The sequence below is a fragment of the Chelonoidis abingdonii genome, chromosome 9 (genome assembly GCF_003597395.2).
Source record: "Chelonoidis abingdonii isolate Lonesome George chromosome 9, CheloAbing_2.0, whole genome shotgun sequence".
NCBI classification, from domain to species: domain Eukaryota; kingdom Metazoa; phylum Chordata; order Testudines; family Testudinidae; genus Chelonoidis; species Chelonoidis abingdonii.
The window spans coordinates 36,423,141-36,450,362 of record NC_133777.1 but is presented as its reverse complement, the minus strand read 5'-3'; the positions used below and the strand labels follow the sequence as shown (position 1 = coordinate 36,450,362).

General features: G+C 48.2%; 1 protein-coding gene across 1 annotated transcript in view; it reads left to right on the top strand.

Moving 5' to 3' along the window:
* The window catches only part of DNAAF8 (dynein axonemal assembly factor 8), a 153,518-nt gene extending 127,506 nt beyond the window's left edge, over positions 1-26,012 (top strand). The window contains 6 exon segments of the mRNA XM_075069372.1: positions 3,492-3,586; positions 11,755-11,875; positions 15,687-15,904; positions 17,394-17,476; positions 19,155-19,224; positions 25,220-26,012. Of these exon segments, the coding sequence (XP_074925473.1) occupies positions 3,492-3,586; positions 11,755-11,875; positions 15,687-15,904; positions 17,394-17,476; positions 19,155-19,224; positions 25,220-25,297 (665 nt within the window). The 3' untranslated portion in view covers positions 25,298-26,012.
* The last annotated feature ends 1,210 nt before the right edge of the window (positions 26,013-27,222 follow it).

The following is a 27,222-nucleotide window of genomic DNA, read 5'->3' as shown; positions in this document are numbered from 1 at the left end:
ATATGCCAAGGGAAACAAATATGCACTGCTATTACTACTTCAAGCGTTACCAGTCTAGAGAGACCCTTGGGAGGCTCCTCCACACTGCATCAAAGCCCAGAAGCCTGTGGAAAGCTTTGGCTGTTGTGTAGTGGCTGTGCAGAATTCTCGGTAGAGATGTATAAACAGGCATGGCCCCATTGCAGCCTTGGTTTTGGCCAAAGCCACCAAAGTGGTAATTCAGAATTTCCTTTGATCCCTTGATTTTCAACTCGATGGTCTTCTCATCTTTCTCCCTTGTATGGAGTTGGTTGTCATGCAAATAGCTGAACCAGCTGTTAGACAAATTAGTAGTTTTTAAAATAAATCAGTAAGCTTTAGAAGGCACATGGATTTTGGTTCCATAGGTACCATTCTCATTAGGTTAGTCAGGTTTTTCTATTTAGTTCCACTCCGTGTCACCAAATCATCCTCCTTCCCCATCCCTCTCTGTGCTGGACTTGAGGGCACTCAACAGATTGAGATGCATGTTCAAGGTCAGGATGACAGTCTCCTTCAGAACTTTTGTAAATTCATAAGGGTGGCTTGGTGCTCTCTGCCTCAAAGACTCATGCTTCCAGCCAGCCAGCTTACAGATGGGAAGTATCTTGTCGGCATCCAACAGGATCTGTGCCAGTACAAAGTTCTATTGTTTGGCCTTTCTGTTACATACACAGTATTTACCAACTGCCTCAATCCGACAACAGCTCCCTTGCAAAGAGAGAGAATCCGCATCTTCCCCTACATCAGCACATAGTCAGTGAAGGTGTGGATGCCTCAAGGAATGCAGTTCTCCCTTCAAGAGTTGTTCTCTATTCCAATGCTTAGGTTTATGGATAAACCAAGAGAAATCTGTCTCCACGTCCACTGAGATGATCCCATCCATGGGAGTAATTGAAGATTAGGGTTTACCTGCCTGAAAGATTTGAAGAAATACTCAGAAATGTTTAATTGGCACAAACCCATCCTGAAAAACCCACTTCTCATGTTCCTAACAGGTTGATAGATTTGCATATCCTGAAAACTCTGTGAATGAGATCTCCCCAGGCCTGGTTGAAAGTGGTCAAAGTATTTCAGAAAATAAGAGTTGACATGATGGGACCACTGTTAATCAGTGTATCGCCTATGAAGTCTGGAGTTCATGCTGACTTACATCAGCTGATGGTTTGGCCCCAGAGTGCCTGTTCCTCAAAAGCAGCAAAGAGTCCTGTGGCACCTTTTAGACTAACAGACTTATTGGAGAATGAGCTTTTGTGGGTGAATACCCTCTGATACTTGTTCCTCAAAAGGTTACACAGCCCACACAATGTCTGCAGAAGGGTTCCCTTAGAGTCACTAGTCCCATCCATTGCCTCCATCACATAGCTGGGCTAGCTGACACCCACAATCGGAGTACCCCTGCATGCAGAAACCAGATTACACATCAGTGTACTGGAGCTGATAGTAATTTGGCTGGCACTCAACAGCTTCCTTCCACACGTTGCATGGAAGGCAATACAACTGTTAACAGTGTAGACTGTAACTTGTCAAGGCAGGGCAGGGTCCAGCCTGCTGTGCCAAGAAGCAGTTCGTCTTTGGAAATGGGGCGTTCATCATGTCCCTATTCCAAGCAAGGAAAAAGCACTTGAAGATACACTGAGCAGGAAGAGCAGCATTCAGCATGGACTGATCAGTGATCAAGAAGGGATTACCCAAGAAGATTTCTTTGCCATGTGAAAAAACACTAAGTGCTCTTATGTTTGCTCCAGACAAAGGCAAATTTCTGTCTCCCTGCCAGATATCTTCTTACTGAACTGGAGCAGACACTAATTGTGTGGGTTTCCTCCCATAGCAGCAGTCCCTAGCATAGTCAAGAAAATCAGGCAAAACATGGCTAGAATTCTGCTGATAGCACCAAACTGAGCCATGCAGTTTTTAATACCAGCAGTTGACCAGCCTGTACCGCTTCCTTCTTTTCTGGATCTTCTTTTTCCACACCAAGGTCCAGGGTGTCTGATACCCTGTGGCCCTGCATCTTGTGTGATTATGCAAAGGGACTGAAAAAGTCTCCTGTTCTGGTTTGGGAGCATTTTGCACCCACTCTGCAGAGGTTTAAATGACTTTCACAAGGTGTAGGGCAATGGCAAATCTGGCCTAAGGGCTCTGCAGCTGGCAGCATGATTTACACACCAATGATCATTATATGATAAACTGCTGGGGCCAGGGTTGTCTCTCACGTTATGTCTGTACTGACTGAAGTCTCCCGGAGCTATTGTACCACAAATTAATATTCATATTTTGCATCTATGCAGCCTGTAATAGTGAGCACTCTCCAGAGGGTAGCAGGCTTTGGTGCAGTGAACTATTGCATCCCAGGAGCATGTGTCTGCCCTGACACATCAAAAGTCTGCTTGAATTCCAGTCCAAGGGAATAATATTTCTTTCTCAAGTGTCTTCCAAGCAGTGTAAATACAGTCTCACAACACTCCTGTGCTGTACAAAAAGCTCATTATCCCTATTTTGCAGAAGGGGAAACTGAGGCATGTGGTGGTTAAATGACTTTCCCAGCACATCACAAGTCAGTTAGTGTCATGTCTAGGATTGGGACCCAGACCTTCTGCCTCCCAGTCTTGTGCTTTAACCAAAAGTCCATCCTCCTCCTCTTGTGTGTCCCCCCCATATTGTCCCACTCTCCAAAATCCTGATATCATCAGAGGTGTATAGTGGGGCATGATTAAACAACACATTTTGCCTCATGTTTGAGCTGTGCCTACTGATGAAAATTCTGATCCACTAAAGTAATAACAGAGTGACTATCACAAAGTGGGTATTCACCCACGAAAGCTCATGCTCCAATACGTTTGTTAGTCTATGAGGTGCCACAGAACTCTTTGCTGCTTCTACAGATCCAGACTAACACAGCTAACCCTCTGATATCTCAGCTATGTTCCCAGTAACTAACTGTTGTAGTGGTGCTTGTGATGGCGACACTTATGACACTCATTCCTTCTGGGAGCGGCTGATATTTAAAGGAAAAGAAAGGGCCAAATTCTGTTCTCAGTTATGCTACTGTAAACTATCACCACCAGTGTTACTGAGACCATTAGTAGCTCCCTCTCATCCAATAACACCTGACTGATGTGATCTAAACAGCATGGGAGCCATGGTAGTGGATTGTCACCGCAGTGTGAACTGTTTCACTGACTACCGCCAATGATTCCCGTTATTACCCTGCTAGGAAATGAAAGGAGTCTTGTTTTGTATGAAGAACAAGCTGAGAAATAATAGAGCAAAATCAAAATACCAAGAAGACAATGAAGCAAATGTAAATATAATGGCTTTAAATGTTTGCTGGGACTGTATATAACAGCTGCCCTTTAAAGCAATTCCTTCAGTAAGTTGCACGCCATCAATCTTGCAGGTAGATGAGTGTGAGCCTAAAGAACATTTAAATCCTGGCCTGATAGAATCCTCTCCTTGTGTTTGTCTGTCAGGCTCCAGATCCTATCACGCTGCTGTCCGAGATACGAAGTTGTTTTTTCCAGAAGGGCTGTGCTGTGCCGATTGGTGGGTGCTAAAGGAAGAAGAGGTAGGATTCTGCCCTGGCCTGAAGAATGTCCTCCTATATCAGATCAATAACTATGGCCCTATTACCCCAAAACTGATCCTCTTCCTCTTTATGTTCCCTACGGGCAGGAGCAGTGGAAGTGCACTAAGAGTGGGGTGGCCATAGGCACCTGAACCGTGTTCCTGCCCCCCTGCGCTGCCTCTTCCTCCTGGGCCCCTCCCTCACCCTTGCACTGCTCCTTTTCCCTAAGCTCCTGCCCTTGTGCTGCCCCTTCCCCCCAAGGAACCATCCTTACATCGCTCCTTCCTCCCTGAGCCCTCACTCCCACCCTTGCGCTGCCCCTTCCCCTGGAGCTCCCACCCTCGCACCACTCCTTCCTCCCTGAGCCCTCACTGCTGCCCTTGGGCCATCCTTTCCCCTTGAGCTCCCACCCTCACACCACTCCTTCCTCCCCGAACCCTCACTCCCACCCTTGAGCTCCCGCCCTTGTGCTGCCCCTTCCCCCCAAGGAACCGTCTTCACACCTCTCCTTCCTCCCCGAGCCCTCACTCCCACCCTTGCATTACCCCTTCTCCTTGAGCTCCCACCCTCGTGCTGCCCTTTCCCCCCGATCTCTCACTCCCGCCCTTACACTGCCCATTCCCCCCAAGCTCCCGCCCTCATGCTGCCCCTTCCTCCTGATCCCTCACTCCTGCCCTTGTGCTGCCCCTTCCCCTTGAGCTCCCACCCTCGCACTGATCCTTCCTCCCTGAGCCCTCACTCCCACCTTTGCACTGCCCCTTCCCCTGGAGCTCCCACCCTCGCACCGCTCCTTCCTCCCTGAGCCCTCGCTCCTGCCCTTGAGCTGCCTGTTCCCTTTGAGCTCCCACCCTCATTCCACCCATTCCCCCTGAGGGTCCACCCTCACGCTGCCCCTTCCCCCCCAAGATCCCACCCCCTGCTTGCTCCTCTCCACCCCTTCTCCCGATGCTCATCCTTATGGCCAGTAAAAAGTAGGGAGAACCATGGTCTCCTGGCTCCCCCTATTTTGGCGCCCCTACCTAAGGGTCTATTTTCCATCTACCCTAAGCATTGACTTGAGTAAGGCTTTTGATACTGTCTCGCATGACCTTCTCAAAAACAAACTAGGGAAATACAACCTAGATGGAGTTGCTATAAGGTGGATGCATAACTGGTTGGAAAACCATTCCCAGAGAGGAGTTATCAGTAGTTCACAGTGAAGCTGGAAGGGCATAAATAAAATAATAAATTATAATTGGAGATATACCTATCTCCTAGAACTAGAAGGGACCTTGAAAGGTCATTGAGTCTAGCCCCCTGCCTTCACTAGCAGGACCAAGTACTGATTTTTGACCTAGATCCCTAAGTGACCCCCTCAAGGATTGAACTCACAACCCTGGGTTTAGCAGGCTGATGGTCAAAGCACTGAGCTATCCCTCCCCACAGACAAGTGGGGTCCTGCAGGGTTCAGTCCTGGGTCCGGTTCGGTTCAATATCTTCATCAATGATTTAGATAATGGCACAGAGAGTACACTTATAAAGTTTGTGGACAATACCAAACTGGGAGGGGTTGCAAGTGCTTTGGAGGATAAGATTAAAATTCAAAATGATTTGGACAAACTGGAGAACTGGTCTGAAGTAAATAGGATGAAATTCAATAAGGATAAATGCAAAGGACTCCATTTAGGAAGGAACAATCAGTTGCACACATACAAAATGGGAAATGACTGCCTGGGAAATGAGTACTGCAGAAAGGGATCTGGGGATCACGCTGGATCACAAGCTAAATATGAGTCAATAATGTAACACTGTTGCAAAAAAAGCAAACATCATTCTGGGATGTATTAACAGTAAGCAAGACACAAGAAGTAATTCTTCCGCTCTACTCTGCACTGGTTAGACCTCAATGAGTATTTTGTCCAGTTCTGGGCGCCACATTTCAGGAAAGATGTGGCCAAATTGGAGAAAGCCCAGAGGAGAGCAACAAAAATGATTAAATGTTTAGAAAACATGACCTATGAGGAAAGATTTAAAGAACTAGGTGTGTTTAGTCTGGAGAAGAGAAGACTGAGGGGGGACGTAATACCGGTTTTCAAATACATAAAACCTCTAAGGAAGGAGATTCCACCACCTCCCTAGGTAACCCTTTTCAGTGCTTCACTACCCTCCTAGTGAAAAAGATTTTCCTAATATGCAGCCTAAACCTCCCCCACTTGCAACTGAGACTTACCTTGTTCTGTCAACTGCTACCACTTGAGAACAGTCTAGATCCATCCTCTTTGGAACCCCTTAGGTAGTTGAAAGCAGCTATCAAATCCCCCTTCATTCTTCTCATTCTGCAGGATAAACAAATCCCAGTTTTCCCTACAAGCCTCTCCTCATAAGCCACGTGCTCCAGCCCCGTAATCATTTGTGTTGCCCTGCGCTGGACTCTTTCCAATTTTTTCCACTCCTTTTCTTGTAGTATTGGGCGACCAAAACTGCGACCCAGTACTCCAGGTGAGGCCTCACCCAGTCAATAGAGAAGAACAATCACGTCCCTCGATCTGCTGGCAATGCCCCTTTACTTATACAGCCCAAAATGCCATGTCTCTGGACAAACAAGGGCACACTGTTGACTCATATCCAGCTTCTTCGCCACTGTAACCTCTGTCCTTTTCTGCCAGAACCATTTCCTAGCCATTTCGGTCACTGAGTCTGTAAAGTGCATGGATTCTTCCACGTCCATAGTGCAGGACTACTGGCACTGTCCTTGTTGAACCTCATCTAGGTTCTTTGCCAATTCCGTCTATTATGTCTAGGTCCCTCTGTTATCCTATCCTACCTCCAGCGTATCATACCCTCCTACCCAGTTTAGTGTCATCTGCAAACTCCTGAGAGTGCAGTCCACGCCATCCTCCAGATCGATTTATAAAGATATTGAACAAAACCTGCCCCAGGACCGACCCCTGGGACACTCTGCTTGATACCGGCTGCCATCTAGACATGGAGCCATTGATCACTACCTGTTGAGCCCGACGATCTAGTCAGCTTTCTATCCATCTTATAGTCCGTTCATCCAGCCCATATTTCTTTAACTTGCTGGTAAGAACACTGTGGGAGACCATATCAAAAGCTTTGCTAAAGTCAAGGAATAACATGTCCACTGCTTTCCCCTCATCCACAGAGCCAGTTATCTCATCATAGATGGCAATTAGGTTAGTCAGGCATGACTTGCCCTTGGTGAATCCATGCTGACTGTTCCTGATCACTTTCCTCTTCTCTTAGTACTTCAGAATTGATTCCTTGAGGCCATGCTCCATGATTTTTCCAGAGACTGAGGTGAGGTTGACTGGCCTGTAGTTCCCCAGATCCTCCTTCTTCCCTTTTTTCAGTCATCCGGGACCTTTTTCCAGTCATCCAGGACCTCCCCTGATCACCATGAGTTTTCAAAAATAAAGGGCAATGGTTCTGCAATCATATCCGCCAACTCCTTTAGCACCCTCGGATGCAGCGCATCCAGCCCCAAGGGCTTGTGCTTGTCCAGCTTTTCTTAATAGCCCTGAACCACTTCATTCTCCACAGAGGGCTGGTCACCTTCTCCCCATGCTGTACTGCCCAGTGCAGTAGTCTGGGAGCTGACCTTGTTCGTGAAGACAGAGGCAAAAAAAGCATTGAGTACATTAGCTTTTTTCACATCCTCTGTCACTAGGTTGCCTCCCTCATTCAGTAAAGGGGCCCACACTTTCCTTGACTTTCTTCCTGTTGCTAACATACCTGAAGAAACCCTTCCTGTTATTCTTAACATCTCTTGCTAGCTGCAACTCCAAGTGTGATTTGGCCTGAAGCTTTAGAACCAGGATTCCCCAACTGCATCGACAGGGGTGTTTCTGAAGTGGATCACTGACAACGAGAGTTACAGACAGAAGCAATCTAGCCTCTCTTGACATTCAGGGGGTAGAAAACAAGAGTCTGATTTGCCAAGCCATTGAGCATCTGCAGCTCCCATCAACATGAGTTAGACATGGAGGTGTACAGCACTTCTGAAAAATCATACCCCAGGGCTTTTCTTGAGGCACAGTACTGAGGAACCTAATCGAACTGGTCTGGCATTCTCCCAGTCCTCCTGCCCCAGCACCATACAATTGCACAGAGCCACAGAAAGCTGCAGGGAATGATGTGGAAGAAGGATTTTTCCAAGGGCTTTCCCTGAGCCACATGAATTTCAAGAGAATCCCATTTGCAAAACAGATGGGAAGAAAAATACTTGGTAAAAATATACTTGATAAGAAAGACTTCTCTGGGGGTTGTCTTGCAAGAAATGCTATGCTGGAGGACCCCTGTTAGAATATATAACAGCTGGGGGATAAGGAGCCTCATCCTAGAACAGGAACCCAGTCGTCCCCATCCCATTCCATTTCATAGTAGATTCAGTGTTGAATACATGGGTGGAGAAACAGGCTTACACTGGGAAAGGAGCAACTGAAGGTCAGGTGAAACCCTGATTCTTCAAATTTCATGCAGTACATGACATGAGAGAGTCTTCTTCCCTTTCCATCTATGGAATATTCAGAATAAAAACACCTGTGTGAACTATCTTTCTGGTCCCAGCCTCTTGCTGGTGAGATTGGGAGGAGCTGGGACTGTTGCAGAGGCAATGCACTTAGTTTGCTCATATATACAAAGATTGTAGGTGCCTCAGAAATCCTTGCCAGCTCCTGGCCAGAGGCTATATTCAGGCCCAAGGGAAAGGAGTGAACCATGCCACTCGAGCAACCTTGCCTGCCAACTAAAGAGTGTAACTGATGGGCTGTAAAAGGAGTCCTGTCCAGTCCTCCCTGGCTGGGAAGATGTTAGCTATGATGTAAGGCCTCAAGGGTGAAGGACATAAAGCAGTGGGAAATGAGGGACAGTAAACCTTCAAGAAAGACATAGAAGTACCTCGGGGAATATAGAAGAGCAAGAGCTCCATGCCCAGACAGAGACTCTCCTACCCTGAGATTAGCTTGAACACTTCCTATTTGGGGAGTGCTTGGAGATGGGAACGCAAGGCAGCAAAGGGTTAGGTTTTACAATGAATTGTTGCACTAACCATCCACCTCAAGAGCCAAGGGATTTAGGAAATAAATTAAAATCTGTACTCTGGTTCTGTCCGGCGTGAGCATTTATCCAGATCCACCATGTGGTCTGCAATCATCTGCAGTCTCTGCTCAGAAGAGTTTCAGCCTCTGAAATAGCTCCGTGGGAAGCCCTGCACTGGAATAACACTGCGGGCTGGTGCCCAAACTGAGGTGCACGGGCACAGCTGTGTGAGATCTTAGGGCTGCAATAGCCAGGGGGCTGCAGGTCAGGAGTGAGGTGTGCTGGCAAGCTGTGAGGGGGCTTGGGCTGAGAAGTAGAGGATCACAAAGGGCTGCTGGCCAGGAGGAGGCGTAATGATAGACTTGTGCAGTGGAAGCCTATACAGCGATTGGCTGGATTATGTCTGGCACTAGCTGCTAGGCCTTCACTTTCATAAAAACCACTTCCTCCCAAACACATCTGTCCTGAAAACATTGCAGACAACTCATTGCTAGTGTCTGCTACTGAGGGATAGGCTAGACAAGGAGGCCAGACTAGATGATCACACTGGTTCCTTCTGGCCTTGGAATCTATGAATCTGTGATGGGGAACAAAAAGACTTATCAGCAACCCCTCCCCTTCCCTCGCCTCCTGCTGCTTCCCCACTGTCCCCAAATCCCCATTATGCCTCCATGCTGGCTCTTCCCACTTCCTGCCTGTGCCCTTTCCCAGCCTGACGGAAAGAGCCACACAGACACAGCCTCAGGGGCAGGTAGGTCACATCAAGAGAGTGGGTTGGTTAGGAAAGTCCAGATTAGCTCCTCATGAAAGTCCTAACATGACCTCTCTCTCAATGATCACAAACCCTCCTCATCCCCATCCTGGGGGCCCCACACAAACCCCAGATCAGTCCTGTAGGTGATGCACACCTGGGAATTAGCCAGTGTCATAAGGTTAAGAGGCAGGAAAAGGCAAGTGGGAGGAAGGGTGAATCCAGTGCTTAATTACTTTGTTAGATGGACCCTTTCTTTGCTTGTAGCTGCAAAAGGATGGCACCAATCCCTAGGACATACAACATACCTCCAGGCAAGCTATTCCTATAAAGGCACCATCTTAAACAGTGGGGCCCTGTACTTGTCATATGTACCAGCACTGCAAGGGTTAAATGGTTTAAGCTGACAGGAACTTAATCCACCAGTGAAAAACTACTTAGGCTGCCTGTAGCTAAAATGAAATGAGAAGCCTTTACTTTCCTGGTAGCTATTCTGATTTTATTTTCCATTATGATCCTCTCATCCAAAGAGTTGGGGAGCTAGAAATGCTGCACTTATGCCAGAGGAAGAGGAGCCTTTGACATGAATATGTGGGTTGATTCTTAGGCCTGGTCTACACTACGCTGTTAAATCGATTTAACGCTGTTAAAATCGGTTTAATGCTGCACCCATCCACACTACACTGCTCTTTATATCGATTTAAAGGGTTCTTTAAATCGATTTCTGTACTCCTACAAAACGAGAGGAGTAATGCTAAAATCAATATTACTACATCGGAATAGTGTTAGTGTGGACGGAAATCGACATTATTGGCCTCATTGTTTTACAGTAGCTACCCACAGTGCACTGCTCCAGAAATCGATGCTAGCCTCAGACCATGGATGCACACCACCGAATTAATGTGCCTAGTGTGGACACGCACAATCAACTTTATAATATCTGTTTTATAAAATCAGTTTAAGCTAATTCGAATTTATCCTGTAGTGTAGACGTAGCCTTAGAGATTAGAGAGTCTGACCTGGGCAGAGACTTTAGCTGTAGGATCTTTTAAAAAACAACATGGCGCTATCCTGAATTAACCACAAAGAAGGGGTAATGCATGCAGAGCGTTCCTTCAGCTCCTAACTGCATGACAGGGCCTTTCCTAGGCTGGCAATTACAGGTGTATGCAACATCCTGACAAAACACTTCACAGCTTGCCTGAGTCACTATTTACAAAGCTTCACCCCTCCTGATTACAGAATCACAGAAGATTAGAGTTGGAAGAGACCTCAGGAGGTCATCTAGTCAAACCCCCTGCTCAAAGTAGGGCCAACCCCAACTAATCATCCCAGCCAGGGCTTTTTCAAGCCGAGCCTTAAAAACCTCTAAGGATGAGGATTCCACCATCTCCGTAGGTAACCCATTCCAGTGCTTCACCACCCTCCTAGTGAAATAATGTTTCCTAATATCCAACCTAGACCTACCCCACTGCAACTTGAGACCATTGCTCCTTGATCTGTCATCTGCCACCACCTAGAACAGCCAAGCTCCATCCTCTTTGGAACTCCCTTCACATAGTTGAAAGCAGCTATCAAATCCCCCCTCACTCTTCTCTCCTGCAGACTAAACAAGCCCAGTTCCCTCAGCCTCACCTCATAAGTCATGTGCCCCAGCCCCCTGATCATTTTTGTTGCCCTCCGCTGGACTCTCTCTAATTTGTCCACATCCTTTCTGTAGTGCGGGGCCCATAACTGGACACAATACTCCAGATGTGGGCTCACAAGTGCCAAATAGAGGGGAATAATCACTTCCCTCGATCTGCTGGCAATGCTCCTACTAATGCAGCCCTTTATGCCGTTAGCCTTCTTGGCAGCAAGGACACACTGTTGACTCATATCCAGCTTCTCATCCACTGTAATCCCCAGGGCCTTTTCTGCAGAACTGCTGCTTAGACAGTCCCCAGCCTGCAGCAGTGCGTGGGATTCTTCCATCCTAAGTGCAGGACTTTGCACTTGTCCTTGTTGAAACTCATCAGATTTCTTTTGGCTCAATCCTCCAATTTGTTTAGGTCACTCTGGACCCTATCCCTACCTCTTCCCCCAGCTTAGTGTTGTCCACAAACTTGCTGAGGGTGCAATCCATCTCATCATCCAGATCATTAGTGAAGATGTTGAACAAAACCAGCCCCAGGACAGACCCCTGGGGCACTGCTCTTGATATTGGCTGCCAAATAGACATTGAGCCATTCATCACTACCTGTTGAGCCCAACAATCTAGCCGGCTTTCTATCAACCTTATAGTCCATTCATCTAATCCGTACTTTTTTTAACTTGCTGGCAAGAATACTGTGGGAGACCAGTCACATGACATGTCTTTCCCCCTTCCCTCCTGCAGATTTGTAACATGAAATGTGACCCGATAGTCAGACCGGAAATCAGCAAGCGGCGCAGGATTGTAAAACATGAAACAAGAAGGCAACTCAATTTCCTGGGCTCTGAGCAGCAGCGTAGTCTAGGTAAGGAAATGCAGAACTCGCTCATTATAGGCCTTAAACTGCTATTGATTAGTTGACCAGCAAAGCAAACCATCTGGTGGCAGCCAATGTCAGTATTCATGTCCTTTCACAAAGCAGAGACAGTTCAGAGCTGGAAAGAACTACTCAAAAGTAGTTCAGGCCTGTTAACCCCTTGAATGCCAGGCCTTTTCCATGAACTTCAATGGGCTTTGGATCAGGGCCCATGTGCCTCATTAGCATGATGAGCATACTCAGGCCACATCTTCTCATCCATGCCCCTTTTATTGCCTTGCACATTAATAAGTAAGGGACAGGCTGCACAGAGGCATGGGCTTTAACTATCCCTTAGTGTGGAGGATTAGACCTAGCCCTTAACCTTACTCACTCCCACAGGTCACTTCCGCTTGTGCCAGATTGTTCTCAAGGAACTGCAAGAATAAGGTACTGGTAAATCTGTGCATAAGGGGGAGCACGCTAGGTGAACTGATGGCCCCATGCACCGCTGTCTGTTGGATGCTTGCTGACCTTCCCACCTGGGGATAGTTCAATGACTATTTTCCATGTAACATTTCAGCTCAGGCAAATGGGAACTGTGAAGGCGTATCAGACAAGGCTGTGTGAGAGGAGGCCATCAGTATCTCTCCAGTCCAGGTCTTTCCTGACAGTAGTTCCCAGCCCTTTCCCATCATGCAGAACCTTTTCCCAAGTAGTTGCACAGTAGGAAAGGACCAGGTTTATAGCACAGGTCCCAGACTGTTTATCTGTTTCTTGATTTAAAAGAGAGTTATTGCAAGTAAAACACCTCCCTGAGCAGACAGGGGATACTTTGCAAGCTGCATGCAGCACTTTGTTTCCTAATCTTGGCAGCAAATCCTGGAATCTCTCCTGCTAGCTCCTGGGTGCTGTTTTGTAAATGTCACACCTTTACTTTGAGGGTGTCTCAGCAGAGTGAAGAGTAATGGAATATACTGGTCTGACACAGTATACCCATACATCAGCTTCTAGACAGTCTCCAGAGTGGGACTGTCTTGAGAAGGCAAGGACATGTGGCCACTAAACCATCAGGCACTTACAGTAAGTGCTTCTAGTAAGTCAGATGCCTTATCCACTTTATAGGTTTCAGAGCAGCAGCCATGTTAGTCTGGCCTGGTCTACACTACGTGTTTAAACCGAATTTAGCAGCGTTAAACCGATTTAACCCTGCACCCGTCCACACAACGAGGCCCTTAATATCAATATAAAGGGCTCTTTAAACAAGTTTCTGTACTCCTCCCCGACGAGAGGAGTAGCGCTGAAATCGTATTACCATGTCGGATTAGGGTTAGTGTGGCCGCAAATCGACGGTTTGGCCTCCGGGCGGTATCCCACAGTGCACCATTGTGACCGCTCTGGAAAGCAATCTGAACTCGGATGCACTGGCCAGGTAGACAGGAAAAAGCCCCGCGAACTTTTGAATTGTCATTTCCTGTTTGCCCAGCGTGGAGCTCTGATCAGCACGGGTGGCGATGCAGTCCCAAATCCAAAAAGAGCTCCAGCATGGACCGTACGGGAGATACTGGATCTGATCGCTGTATGGGAGACAAATCTGTTCTATCAGAGCTCCGTTTACAGAAGACGAAATGCCAAAGCATTTGAAAAAAATCTCCAGGCTATGATACAGAGTCCACAGCACAGTGCTGTGTGACAAGCGTAACGGAAAGCCAAAGAATCAAATGGACGCTCATGGAGGGAGGGGAGGGGGGTACTGAGGACTCCAGCTATCCCACAGTCCCCGCAGTCTCCGAAAAGCATTTGCATTCTTGGCTGAGCTCCCAATGCCTGTAGGGTCAAACACATTGTCCGGGTGGTTCAGGGTATATCTCGTCAATTTACCCCCTCCCCCCCCCCGTGAAAGAAAAGGGAAAAAATCATTTCTGACTTTTTTCAATGTCACCCTATGTCTACTGCATGCTGCTGGTAGACACGGTGCTGCGGCACTGAACAGCAGCATCCTCTCCCCTCCCCTCCCGGTGGCAGACGGTACAGTAAAAGGACTGGTAGCCATCCTCGTCATCACCCATGAGTGCTCCTGGCTGGCCTCAGGTGAGGTCGGCGGGGGCGCCTGGGTAAAAATAGGAATGACTCCGTCATTCCCGTAGCAGATGGTACAGAACGGCTGGTAACCGTCCTCATCATAGCAACTGGGGGCTGAGCTCCATCAGCCCCCCCCTTTCATGTCTAAAGAAAAGATTCTGTACTGCCTGGACTATCATAGCAGCGGGATGCTGGCTCCTCTCCCCCGCACCGTTTAATGTCCTGCCTGGACTATCATAGCAGCTGGAGGCTGCCTCCCCTCATTTTATCTCACTAAAAAGTCAGTGTTTCTTATTCCTGCATTCTTTATTACTTCATCACACAAATGGGGGACACTGCAACGGTAGCCCAGGAAGGTTGGGGGAGGAGGGAAGCAACGGGTGGGGTTGTTTGCAGGGGCACCCCTAGAATGGCATGCAGCTCATCATTTCTGCGGGATCTGACACGGAGCGGCTGTGCTCTCTGGTCACTGGTTCTCTAGTACACTTGCCCCATATTCTAGGCAGGACTGACTCTATTTTTAGATACAACATAAAGGAGGGAATGACCCGGGAGTCATTCCCATTTTTGTCTTTGCGCCCCCAGCCGACCTCAGCGAAGGTCAGCCAGGAGCACCCATGACAGCAGCAGACGGTACAGAATAACTGATAACCGTCGTCTCATCGCCAATTTACAATGGCACAGCAGACGGTACAGAACGACTGATAACCATCTCTACTATCTTGCAAAGGCAAATGCATGCTGCTGTGTAGCGCTGCAGTACCGCCTCTGTCAGCAGCATCCAGTACACATACGGTGACAGTGACAAAAGGCAAAACGGGCTCCGTGGTTGCCATGCTATGGCGTCTGCCAAGGCAATCCAGGGAAAAAGGGCGCGAAATGACTGTCTGCCATTGCTTTCACGGAGGAAGGAATGAGTGATGACATTTATCCAGAATCATCCACGACACTGTTTTTGCACCATCATGCATTGGGACCTCAACCCAGAATTCCAATGGGCGGGGGAGACTGTGGGAACTATGGGATAGCTACGGGATAGCTACCCACAGTGCAACACTCCAGAAATCAACCCTAGCCTCGGTACATGGGCACACACCACCGAATTAATGTGCTTAGTGTGGCCGCATGCACTCGACTTTATACAGTCTGTTTTACAAAACTGGTTTATGTAAAATCAGAATAATCCTGTAGTGTAGATATACCCTCAGTATCCACAAAAAGAACAGGAGTACTTTATAGATCATCTTGGACACTAGAGGGCTCTATTGCACACACAGAAACCTGTCCCTTTGGCTCCTAGTCATCAAATCCACAAAGCTTTTGCCTATACAAACAAACAGATTTATCATAGGGAAAATATGAAATACACCAAACTTTACAGCTGCTGATCAGAATTACATGTTTGGATTATAAAACCAGATAGATTAACAGATTTCTTTGCCTGAAAGAAATTAAATGGAATAGTATCTCATGTAGTAAATCAAGCGCTGTCCTGGTCTGATGTCTCTGAAAATGGGGTCATTATTACTGTCTATCTATATACCACACAGACACACCAGTTCAGCAGCTTGGGATGAGCAATCACATCTGCAAGCAACTAAACAACATAACATCTCATGAATCTCTGATCCTTGTGTTATTTATTTTGTTTGGGGGAGGAGAGGGTGTTTAGAGGGGTTTTTTTTTTAACAAAAAATATTAAACAACCATCTGTTGTGTTTTGATCTTTTCCCATCAGACCTGCCATTGCTTGATACACTCTGCCAAACCACTTGCCTGATACTTCCCGGGATAATCCTTCAGGGTTCAGAGCACCCGCCTTACCTTGGCCTGCTAGACCAGCTGGTTGGCAGAGATTTCACAGTGACAGGGGTACGGCTCACTGTGCTGGACAAATCACAGGCTCGCCTCATCTCTGAGACTCTGAGCACTGAGGGGTGCAACGTTTCGACAATGGTATGGACCAATGGAGCTACTCTTCCCTCTGCCCCCCCAAACAGGAAGAGCCATTTCCTAGTCCATACAGTTCTTAGTTTCATTTAGTTGTTACTCCTGAGATGGCAGGACATCCCCCTGTCAATGCATAATAGTTCTTTATTACACTTGCTAGTCTTGATTCCAGGCTAGTTATAAATACAGGGGCATCCCCAATTTCTCTTGGGAATCTATGCCACAGGTTCAGGGAGGACGTTTTCCCTGATATATACAGCCTCTATTTCCCTGTTGTTAATTTCACCCCATTAATCCCTATCCCCTTTTTGCTATGCTAACTAATCCCTCTCTCTTCTTAGTGATTAACTCTTGACTTATTGGGAGGGGATTTTATCCCCCACTGCCTAGTTTTCGCATAGCCAATCTAATCATATTTAACTGTTTCATAGGTTTTACTGTGAGCTTTATGGTGCTGAGGCACCCAGCAGTAATCTCCAGGATAGTCCAGTGTGTTCACACACAGCTATTTGGAGCTCGATACTGCAAAGGGCTGAGAACTCGAGCCCTCCTCTAATAAAGCACTTAAGCACGTGCTTAACTTAAGCATGTGAGGCTTACTGTTGAAGTCCATGGAGCTATGCCCATTTATGCTAGCTGAGGACCTGACCCTGTCCCTGGCTGCTGCATGAAAGACACACCCATAGAGGGAGCTGGCTAGGGTGAAGCAGAGAAATGACTATACAAGAAAGTGCTGTCAGATGTACAAAGCAAACCGTGGGGGGAAATGATTTTCCTGGAAGTGGCTATAAACAAAGGACTGTCAAATGCACACGGTCACCCAACTGAGAAAACACAGACAGATATTTTTGCCTCTGACCTTTAATCTTAAGAGGTTTTAGTTATTACTGTAGCAAGAGCAGGTAAGATTTTTCAAAGTGTGATTTTTAAACTGACACTATCCCTTTAAAGTATGTCTGTATAGAAGAGCAATTCCCCTTTGGTTATCCCAAGGATACCAGTCTCTCATGTGCCAGGCAAGATCTGCAGCTATTATAGGAAGGACAAAAGGGGGGTAGTATGATGGAAGCCAAGCAGCACCAGTAAGTGTAGCCCAGAAATCGTTTTCCCCAATCAGAGAGGAATGTTTTCAAACAGAATTAGACAGGGCTAGTGTATTTCCATACAGGTCTGATCGTGCTGAGCCAAAGGGAGTCATTACAGCAGTCACTCTCCCCCTGCTACTGCAGTCTGAGTAACTCACCTGAGGCCACACTTTCTTTTCCATACCTCAGTTTTCCCCTCGCCCAGAGGGAAATGACCAGGAAAAATGTAAAGCCCAAGGAGAATGAATAACAACTGAACTCTGGTGGAGCAGGCATTCCAAAGAGCGTGCTGCCCCATCTCTTTCATCCCCCACACAGCGTGCAAGCTGTTCCTTGTGCTGTCAGCAGCCAATTGCAAAGTTACTTAAGTGGGGCTCAGTACCCGCCTGGTGTTCTTCTCTCCCTTGCAGCATTCCCTGTTGGACGGGGCATGTCTGGTGGTAGCAGCACAGCGAGACAATGCTGTTATTTGCTTTGACTCCCTGCTGGACTGGTAAGCAAGGACAATACCACATCAGCCACATGCCAGAGAGCTCTTGAGATGATCATGGGGCTGGGGTGTCTTCTCTGTAATTCATTTCCAGTTTAGCCTCTCCTAAGGGTAGGTACCTTGCAAAAGCCATGCATTTGTCATTATTTATATGGGGGGGGGGGGTAGGGTTGTATGCGTCAGCATGTTAGAGAACTTTTAATTTCTGAAGTCACATATCCTAAATATCCCACCCAGGTGATGGGGTCTTTCAAGGATGCAGTAAGGGTGGCTTTGAGATTTTATTTTGCAAAGACACAGGGAGTTCTCCAAAATAAAGTCTCGCTTAGAGAATAAACCTGCTGAATCAATAAACTTCCTAGGAGAAAATCTGTGTAGATTCTGCATTTACCACGGAAAACTGATTTCAAACAAACACCAGAGAGCGAAATAAAAAATCAACCTGTTCAATAAATCACCACAAATGCCTGGTAGAGGAATAAATGTGCTAAAACAAACAGAACGCCCCACGGGGACTGATTAGTGGAACATAATTATCATCAGACCAATTAACCCATTGGAGCCAGGAGGCAGAATTTCTCAACACTGTAAGCTGATATTTTGCAACGTGATATGCAGTTACATATACCTGGCTTCTTCTGATGGCTCTGCAGTGCCAAGAACTTGGCAGAGCCCATGCATGAGGGTCATCATGCAGCACAACAGGCCAACTCACTGCTGTGCATCCAGGGGCGGCTCCAGGCACTAGCGCACAGAGAGTGTGCCTGGAGTGGCAAGCTGCGGGGGCAGCCTGCCAGTTGCCGTGAGAGCGGCAGTCAGGCTGTCTTCAGCGGCATGCCTGCGGGAGGTCCGCCAGTCCTGCAGTTTCAGCGGCAATTCTGCAGTGAGTACACCAAAGGTGCAGAACCAGTGGACCTCCCGCAGGCAAGCCGCTGAAAGCTGCCTGACTGCCATGCTTGGGGCGGCAAAATACCTAGAGCTGCCCTGTGTGCAGCATCCACTTGGATAACACCATCAGAATACTGCTCACAAGAATGCTGGAAAATGATCAGATCTTTCAAAATACATTGGTGAGACATTTGCCAACTATGAAGGGGGTCTGAGGTTGTCACCCAAGCTCAGTACCTAGTTGTGGGAGCTGGGAATCAGCTAAGTGACTTAGGGAGCCTCACTGATTTCCATTGGGACACAGTCTCCTAAATCAAGGTGCTTTGGAAACTCTTACCCAGCACCTCTAGTCCTTGTCCTCTGGCTGATTCGGGCTTTGATGGGCTTGAGGGTGGGAAGAGCGAAGACTAGTGGAGCCCTCTTGGTTCTGAGAGTGGCTCCAGAAGGCCTGGGTATTTGGGAAAAAGCTAAAACTAAGACCTTTAGAATTTCCCTGTGTGAGATCTTTGCTTTCCACCAGAGATAAATACCCCACTGCCCCAGAGACTCTGTTACATCACTGGACATTACTGTTTGTCTGAGGGATTATATTTTAAGAGCCCCAATCCATTTATACAAAGTTTTGTAAAACCCTGGATTTATCTGTGTAAAAAACTTCAGCAACAGATGCACATGGCCTGAGCTGCTGGCAAAGAACATACCCCTCCCCTCAGCTAGGTCAATTGCAGGCTCTGAGAGTTTAGACAGCAGAGTAACACTTGCTTCTCCCTTGTTGTTTTTCCTCTCTCCCCAGTGGCCGCTGGCAGAAGCAGGCTGTGCTGGACTGCATGCAGCATCTTCTGTATCCCCAAACGGAGAAACAGGCAAGTGGAGGAGGCCCTGGTCCACATAAATAGCCATTTTTCTTTCCATTTTGTTCTGCTGGCTGTAGATTAAGTAGAGCAGGTCAGAAAACAGCTTTTATTTTTGGTGGAAAATTTGAACAAAAATTAAACTCTCTCTTGATGAGGTGAAGAAGAGGTGCATCATGAGAGTCCCTGGCAGTGGTGCATCAAGGGAGATGTAGTCTGGCCAGAGATCTCAGCCCATGGAAGAGAATGGGAGCATAAGGCTCCCAAACTACAGTTTCCATGAGGCACCACACTGCCATTTGGAATAGAAATATTTTGTCCTTTTGGCAAAACAGCACATTTTTGTACATAAATTGAATACTTTTTGTGAAAGTTTCATTTGGTTGAAAGCCTTAATTTTCCATCAAAAAATAGTTTTGATAGAAAATTGTCGACTCGGCATTAAAATTCTAGAAGCCCTCGCTCTGATACAGGTGGGGAAAGGGAAGGGACTAATAGAGCTCATTAACCCTTTAAATGATGGGCTGACTCACTGTTTTCTCAACAGCACATTGCAAACAGGGAGAGATTGTGTCAAGCAGCTCCAAACTAGACAAGAGCTTTGGATGCAGAGTGCTGGCTGAACAAGGAGGTTTAGGGGTATAGAGAGCTGGGACCTCATGAGAAATGATAGCCAGCAAATCAGCCCATCTGGAAAAGCAAGGGAGAGTGTCAGATGTGTTGGCACATGGCATAGCTCTCATTGGAGCTGACAACATATGGCAGATTTTCCCCAAAATCAACATTCAGCACCAGCAGCCTAAGGGTTAAGCCTCAGAAGATATAGCAAGGATGGTGCCCCTGGGTCTGTGTTCTTGCCAAGGTGGGAGCTTCCACAGTCAGCAGTGTAAAGCTGTAGTGTCCAGCACCAGGTACTCCGTGTTGCCCCTGACAGGCAGTGCAGGTCCCTTGATGCTGCACTGAGAGTGTGCTACAAAGCCTGGGAAGGTCTCCAAACTCCAGCCCTTAGGTAGCCCATCGTTAGAAGCCAGCCACGAGTGTTTGACACCATAATACCTGCTGCTGCCAATAGTGCTTGACTGTTCCCATGTAATGTGCCAGGACAACAGTTCTGGGCTGCCCACTGGTTTTTGGGATGGCCTCTGATTTGCTTGGGAAATGATGTTGGTTGTCACTGTGACATAAAATCTCTTCTGTCTTGTGCCAATAAATGGGCGCTTAGCCCATGATGAAGAGGCTTGGGATGCTTTCTGTGCCGGGACAAGTTCCATTGCTATACATGTGCCCAACCCAGCCTCTCCACCATTCAGCATATTGGGCCCAATCTAATTTCCACTGAAGGCAAGGACAAAACTCCCATTGATTCCAGTGGGAGCAGAAGCAGGCCCACTGGAATTTACCGATGAGGCCTTCAGCTTTGCCTGAGAAGAGCAAATGCAGCATTTTGCAATCAATGCAGAAAACAGTGCCCCCTTCATGACAGATAAGGGTGCACAGTGGGAAATACCGTCTCCCATTGTCAAGGGTCTTTTACTCAGGTAGCTTTAGAAATGACCGAGCAGGCCTGCTGGAATTTACCGATGAGGCCTTCAGCTTTGCCCTAAGAAATGACCGAGCAAAACCCAAGGAGCAAACTCCTAGAAAAAATTAGTGTAAACTGCCTCAAAGGATGTCCCTGGGAACCATGTTTGACTCTCTAGTCCCTTGCTAATGAATTTACAAGTGCCAACCAGGCCTCCCAGGCCAGAGCTAATGAGAAACAATATAATGTCAGGCAGAGGGCTAAATAAGAGGAGCTAAGATTTGCAGCAGATCACGTGAGCAGAGCTGCAGCCTTTGATAGTGGTGCTAAGCCATGCACAGTACTGAAAAGGGATTGCCTGTTTAGCTCATGTCTCATAGACTTAAAGGCCAGGAGGCAGGGCTGGATTCACCTTTTGTGGGCCCGGTGTCAAACATATTTGTGGGCCCCTATGGAGGCAATGGAGCATGGTGCAGGGAGGCCAGTGCCTAAAGCAAAGGACCAGCCAGGGGCAATGGAGCATGGCATGGCAGGGGTGGCCCAGCTCTGCCCAGTGCGAGGGCTCTATTTACATGCTGCCAGCATGCCCCTTCCCCTCGGGGGTGGGCCCGTACCATGCAGCCCCCATGCCCAACACCCCATAAGCACTGACACCCCACAGAGCAGCCCCAGAAAAAAAATAGTGTGTGCTGAGCACCCACAGTCAGCCCCACCAATCAGCACCTCCCTCTCCCCCCAGCGCATCCCACCTGCCACTGATGAGCTGTTCAGCAGTGGGCAGGAGGCGCTGGCGGGGGAGGGAGAGGAGCAGGGGCAGGAAGAAGCGGAGCAAAGGTCGGGGGGTGCTCAGGGGACGGCTGGAATGGAGCAGGAAGAGGTGGCACAGAGGTGGAGCGGGGGCTGGAAGAGGTGGGGTGGGGTGGAACCTTCAGGGAAATGGTGGAATGGGGGCAGGGCGTGGGGCAGAGAAGAGTCAAGCACCGTGGGGAAATCAGAAAGTCAGCACCTTTGCAACACTCCCCCACCTGAATTTCTATGGCCAGAGCCTCCCCCAGACCCACTGTGCCCAGCGCACACACACACACACCAGTTCCCCTCCACATATGCACAGCATCCTGCACAACACTACCCTTGTCCAGCGCCCCCCTGCCCACAGCCCCACCACAACTGCCCAGCACCCCACACAGAACTCCCACTCCCTAGTGCCCCAACACACACAGATCTTCCCTGCCCCCTCACAGCCCAGGACCTCCCCCAGACCTCCCAGAAACCCACTCCCCCACACCCTGCCTTCCGGCCGCACTCACCAGCCCTGCTGGGAGGTGACTGTGTCTGCCGGGCTGAGCTGGCAGCGCAGCCAGGGCTAGTCCCAGGGCAGGGAATCACTCCAGCCCCTCAGGACCCACTTGCTGGAAGGGCCTAGCCAAACCCCCCCCCACTGCCTCCACCCCCAATTGGCTGAGATTGGCCAGGCTTCTGCACCAATCCCATGTGGCTCAGCTCCAGGGAGACAGGCAGGGCCCCACAGGTGGTGGGAAGCAGAGACTGTCCAGAGCTGGAGGTGCACTGGGGTCCGGCCAGGGGAAAGAGAGAAGCAAGTGATGGGTGTGGGGGCCAGCAGGCTGCCAGGGTGCAGTACAAGCAAAGCACGCCAGGCCCCTTCTGAGCGTGGACCCTGGTCCATGGCACCACTGGCGCCATTGTAAACCCACCACTGCCAGAAGGGACCATCATGATCATCTAGTCTGTCCTCCCACATACTGCAGGCCACAGAACCTTGCCCACCCACTCTTGTAATATGCCCATAACCTTTGGCTGAGTTACTGAAGTCCTCAGGACTTCAAGTTACAGAGAATCCACTATTTACTCTAGTTCAAACCAGCAAGTGACCAACGGCCCACGCTGCAGGGGAAGGCGAAAAAACCCCAGGGTCTCTGCCAGTCTGATCTGGCGATGTCATTCCAAACCCCACCTAAGGCGATCAGTTAGACCTTGAGCATGCAAGCAAGAACCACCAGCCAGACACCTGGGAAAGAATTCTCTCTAGTGTCATGGATGGGCCTTCTGTGTAAGGCACTATGATTATGATTAATGGAGATATCCTATCTATGGAGATATCCTAACTATGAATCATTAGGTTACCCTTTAAGATTGTATACCAAGACCAGGCAGCTGTACTGCACTGCTCCAAAAAGAGCATGGTGGCTGCGTTGTTTTATGAGACTCACTCAGACGTGTGGGGAGAACATGCCCAGCTTCCTGCTATTTCCCTACAGGATTCTGCTGCCTTTTCTATTTAACAAAGCACATGGTTACGTGTATGTATATATCACACTGAAATTGAATTGTCCGGCTGGGATGACCTAAACCTTGGTTATGCACAGAGGCGTAGCGAGCACCCTCCGTACCCTCCGACCGGAAGGGGTCCCGCAAGGAAGGGGGCCCCTAAAAGTGGCAAAAAAAATGAATGCAACGGTGAAGATGGTGTCAATATTCGTGAAGCGTTTGTTGGTTTTCTTAATGTTCATGATACAACTGGCGAGGGCTTATTGGAAGCGTTTCTTGAAAAGGCAAACAACTTAGGAATAGACATTGCTGACATGAGAGGCCAAGCTTATGATAACGGCGCAAATATGAGAGGAAAGAATAAAGGAGTTCAAGCCCGCATGCTAGAAATAAATGACCATGCCTTGTATGTACCATGTGGAGCTCACACTTGGAATCTTGTGATCTCAGACGCGGCAAAGTCATCGAAATATGCCGTTGACTTTTTCGGTAAGGGGCCCCGGACATATGTTCAGAGGGGGCCACGTTCTTTGTTGCTTTGGCCCTGGTTATGCACTTCTGTGCACTGTGATTGATTTTGGCCATCTGATTTGCATAACCACGGACATTTATTTCCTACTAGCTGTATGCCAGGCAGGAGCCCCGTTGCCCCCTGATCTAACCGCTGTTAGGCAGGCAGAGTGCAAAGCTTTGCTTGGGCACTGTACAGATGTCAGTAACTTACAGCGAATGTGCAAACCTGCTTTCTCTGAGTGGCAGCTCTAATCCCCCAGCTCTGCCTGGCTCCCGATCCCCCTGGGAGTTTTCCCGCTGCTAACCGGCAGCCAAGATGGCTGTCTAGCTTTCCCTCCCTTCAGCTGCATCAGAAAAACTCTATAACAGACATGGAATAGAAGGGAAAAAATACTAGCAAGTAAAGAGACTGGGGTTGTGAGAGCAGCGGGGGGAAGGGGGACAGTTTCCAAAGCACTCTGGGGAGATCCTCACACCCACTCAAGTCTCTTTGTGCCAGGTGAAAGGGTCAGACTGCTGTAAAGGGGCTCTAAAAACCCCATATCTTCCAGGAGAAGGATTTCCCTAGTGCAGGCCCTAGGGAAGAGAGCCACAATGCTATCTTCCAAGGACCTCCTCACAATACCTGGCATATGGACATGTCAAGGGCAGGGTTGGGGGCATGTTGTGGGAAGCCTCAGCACGTAGCACTGCAGGGATGCTGGGCAGCTCTGTGGTCCATGGGGCAGCCCCAAGAGACTGCCATAATGTAGACTGGGGTAGGCAACCTATGGCACGCATGACAAAGGCAGCACGCGAGCTGATTTTCAGTGGTACTCACGCTGCCTGGGTCCTGGCTTTGCATTTTAATTGAATTTTAAATTAAGCTTCTTAAATATTTTAAAAACCGTATTTAATTTACATACAACAATAGTTTAGTTATATATTGTAGACTTATAGAAAGAGACCTTCTAAAAACGTTAAAATGTATTACTGGCACGCAAAACCTTAAATTAGAGTGAATAAATGAAGACTCAGCACACCACTTCTGAAAGGCTGCCAACCCTGATGTAGACAAACCCTGAGGTCTTTCTGTAACTCTGGGGGCTGTAGGGGAGCCCAGGATGGGGAAAGCACTAAGGTGTCTTGAAACCAGTTTAGCTGCCCCCACCGGCCCCTGGGGCATGAGCTCTGTGACGCCCCTCTGAAAGGCACAGCCCAGAATGTCACCTTCTGACTCCTAGCTCTTCTTCAGGCCCCATCATGCCCTCACTGACTTGGATGGGAGTCCATGAGACAGCGCTCCCTCTGTACTCCCCATACAGGTGACCTGACTGCATTGTTTGCCCCCAACTTGTCCCTCTCCATTCCTTTGGGAAGCATCAGGAACAAACCCACACGGCAGCCAGCCAGACCAGGAGAGCCAGGTTGGGGTTGGAAGGAAGGGGTGGGAGGAGGAGGAGCCTAGGGGATGTATTTAGATGATTTCCCATTCAGCATCTTGTACGTGTCATTTCTGTTTCTCTTTCATTGAAAACATGAGCCCTGAAAGTGTCCGTGTCAGAATAATAACTAGAGGGTGTTTCCCTTCTGCTGGGCTAATCCACACCTCTGCATCAGGATGGATTCAGCCCCAGATACACTTATTACCCAGTACACGGACAGTAAAAGCTGGCCTGCCCTCACCCCGCTTTCTTTTCTCCCCAGGCTGAAGAGCTCCTCTGTTGCCTTTTTGACTCCTTAACATCTGACAGCTTCTACCGCATTGAAACCCAGGATTCCTAGCCAGGATTTTCTGTTCTCCTGACCAGCCCAAATGCAAATCTCATCACGGGTATCAGCACAGGTGCACGCCCTCAGGACTCCACTGGTAGAACAACCTTGTAACCATTTGTTATTAAAATGTCAAGCCCCAGAGTGTGGTATTTGCATCACTAAGTTGAAGTAGGGGGTGATCAGAGAAATAATCAATCAACACCAGAGCTGTGGTTTCGAGGGGTATGATTTGAAAGGGAACTTGTCTGTGCAGCACAAAGAAAATTACAGAGCATTCCTCCATCTGAAGAACACTTTGGAGGCAGAGCACATGCAAAGAGTAGAACTTTCTCTGTGCTTGTTATTCTGTCTATTCCCCAGGAGCCATTTGAACGGGTACGTGGGACCCATCTTATTCTTCCCAAAGGAAACTGGGAGAAGACTCTGTTTTTGCTAATCACCAGCTTGTCCCTTGTGGAAGGGCCTGCTGCTTTCCTGTCTGGGTCGAAGGTCAGCTGCAGGCAGGGGAGATGGGCTATGGCAAGAATAGGGAGGAATCAGCCTTATACTGCAGCAAAATTAATCATTTGAGGCCCTCTCTTAATTACTCTGAATGTCTGAAGATTCCCATAGGGCCATTTTAGTCACTTGGGGTAAGGGTTACGATGCATTCCTGCTCCCATTGAAGCAATGAGAACTAGACCAAGAGGAGTATGATCAATTGCTATCCTCAGCTGTCTTTAACCAAGAGCTCAGGGAAGTACTTCCAGCCCCACTCACCTGGGCTCTGTTTCCCTTCTCTCAGGAACACCCTGCCATTGATTGTCCTCAACAACGTTCACCGATTGCAATGAGGATAAATCACAGTCTGTTTATTTGACACAGGAGCTAGAGAATGGAGATAGAACCACAGTAAATAAAAGGGAAGCTGAATAAAACAGGAGCAGGCTGAGTGTTCTACAAAACCCCGCTAGCCAGGATAAAGCTATTGATTAAGCAGGATTAAGAGTCCTATAGCTTAAAGTCTGCTTGCTTCTGTTCCAGCCCTCACACTAACATCTCTCTGTTCCAGTTCCCAATACACAGTCCCCTGCCATTCATTCTACTTTACCAATAGCCTGTGATCTAAAGCATGTTTCCTCTTCCTTCGCCATTTACTATCTTAGTCCTTTCAGTGAGTCCTTTGCATTATCACCTACATCCTCTGCAAAGGCCCTCAGTCTCCTGGGGGCCAGCTGGCCAAGCCCAAGCCCCTCTTGGGAAGAATCTTGCCAGATGTTCCCTTCTCAGCCCAAGAGACCTCGTGTTCCTTTGTCAGCCTGAGATTTATACACATGCACACAAACACACCTGGTTAAATCTCCTGTTGCAGATACAGCAAGGACAATTCTGGTGTGCTAACTCACAGCATCATGGCACATAAAAGGAGGACAGTTATTTGCTGGGATTTAGTGCAAGTTTTATTTCTGAGGGCATGGTTTTACTGCACTCCCTGCAGCTATCTAGCAGGGACACCAGATTCTGGCTATATGTGCACAATTGGTCTGCAAGCAAAGCAAGGTACATAGGCCCTGCTCCTGCTCCCACTGAAGTCTATGGTAAAACTCCCATTGAATTCACTGGTGCATGATCTGGCTCATAGTGACTGGCAATGCCCTTTGATCATGCCTGTTGGCTTGCGCTGTTGATCTACTGGCACGGGGTCCACCCTGAACAGAAGCACACAAAAATCCCAGGGTGTATTAATAACTTCATAGGCCCGTAAGCTAGAAATCCCTCTATAGCAGGGTGCTGGTGCAAAGGCACCTAATTAGCCCCTGCTCAGCCAGCCTCAATCAGGGGAAATAGATTGGGGCTGGGGACAAGTCTGGTGCCTGGCCTTTAGAACTGGCTGTCATAGTATTCTTTCCCAAATCTGAACCATAGAGTCCAGAAAATGAGATACTAGCATGAAT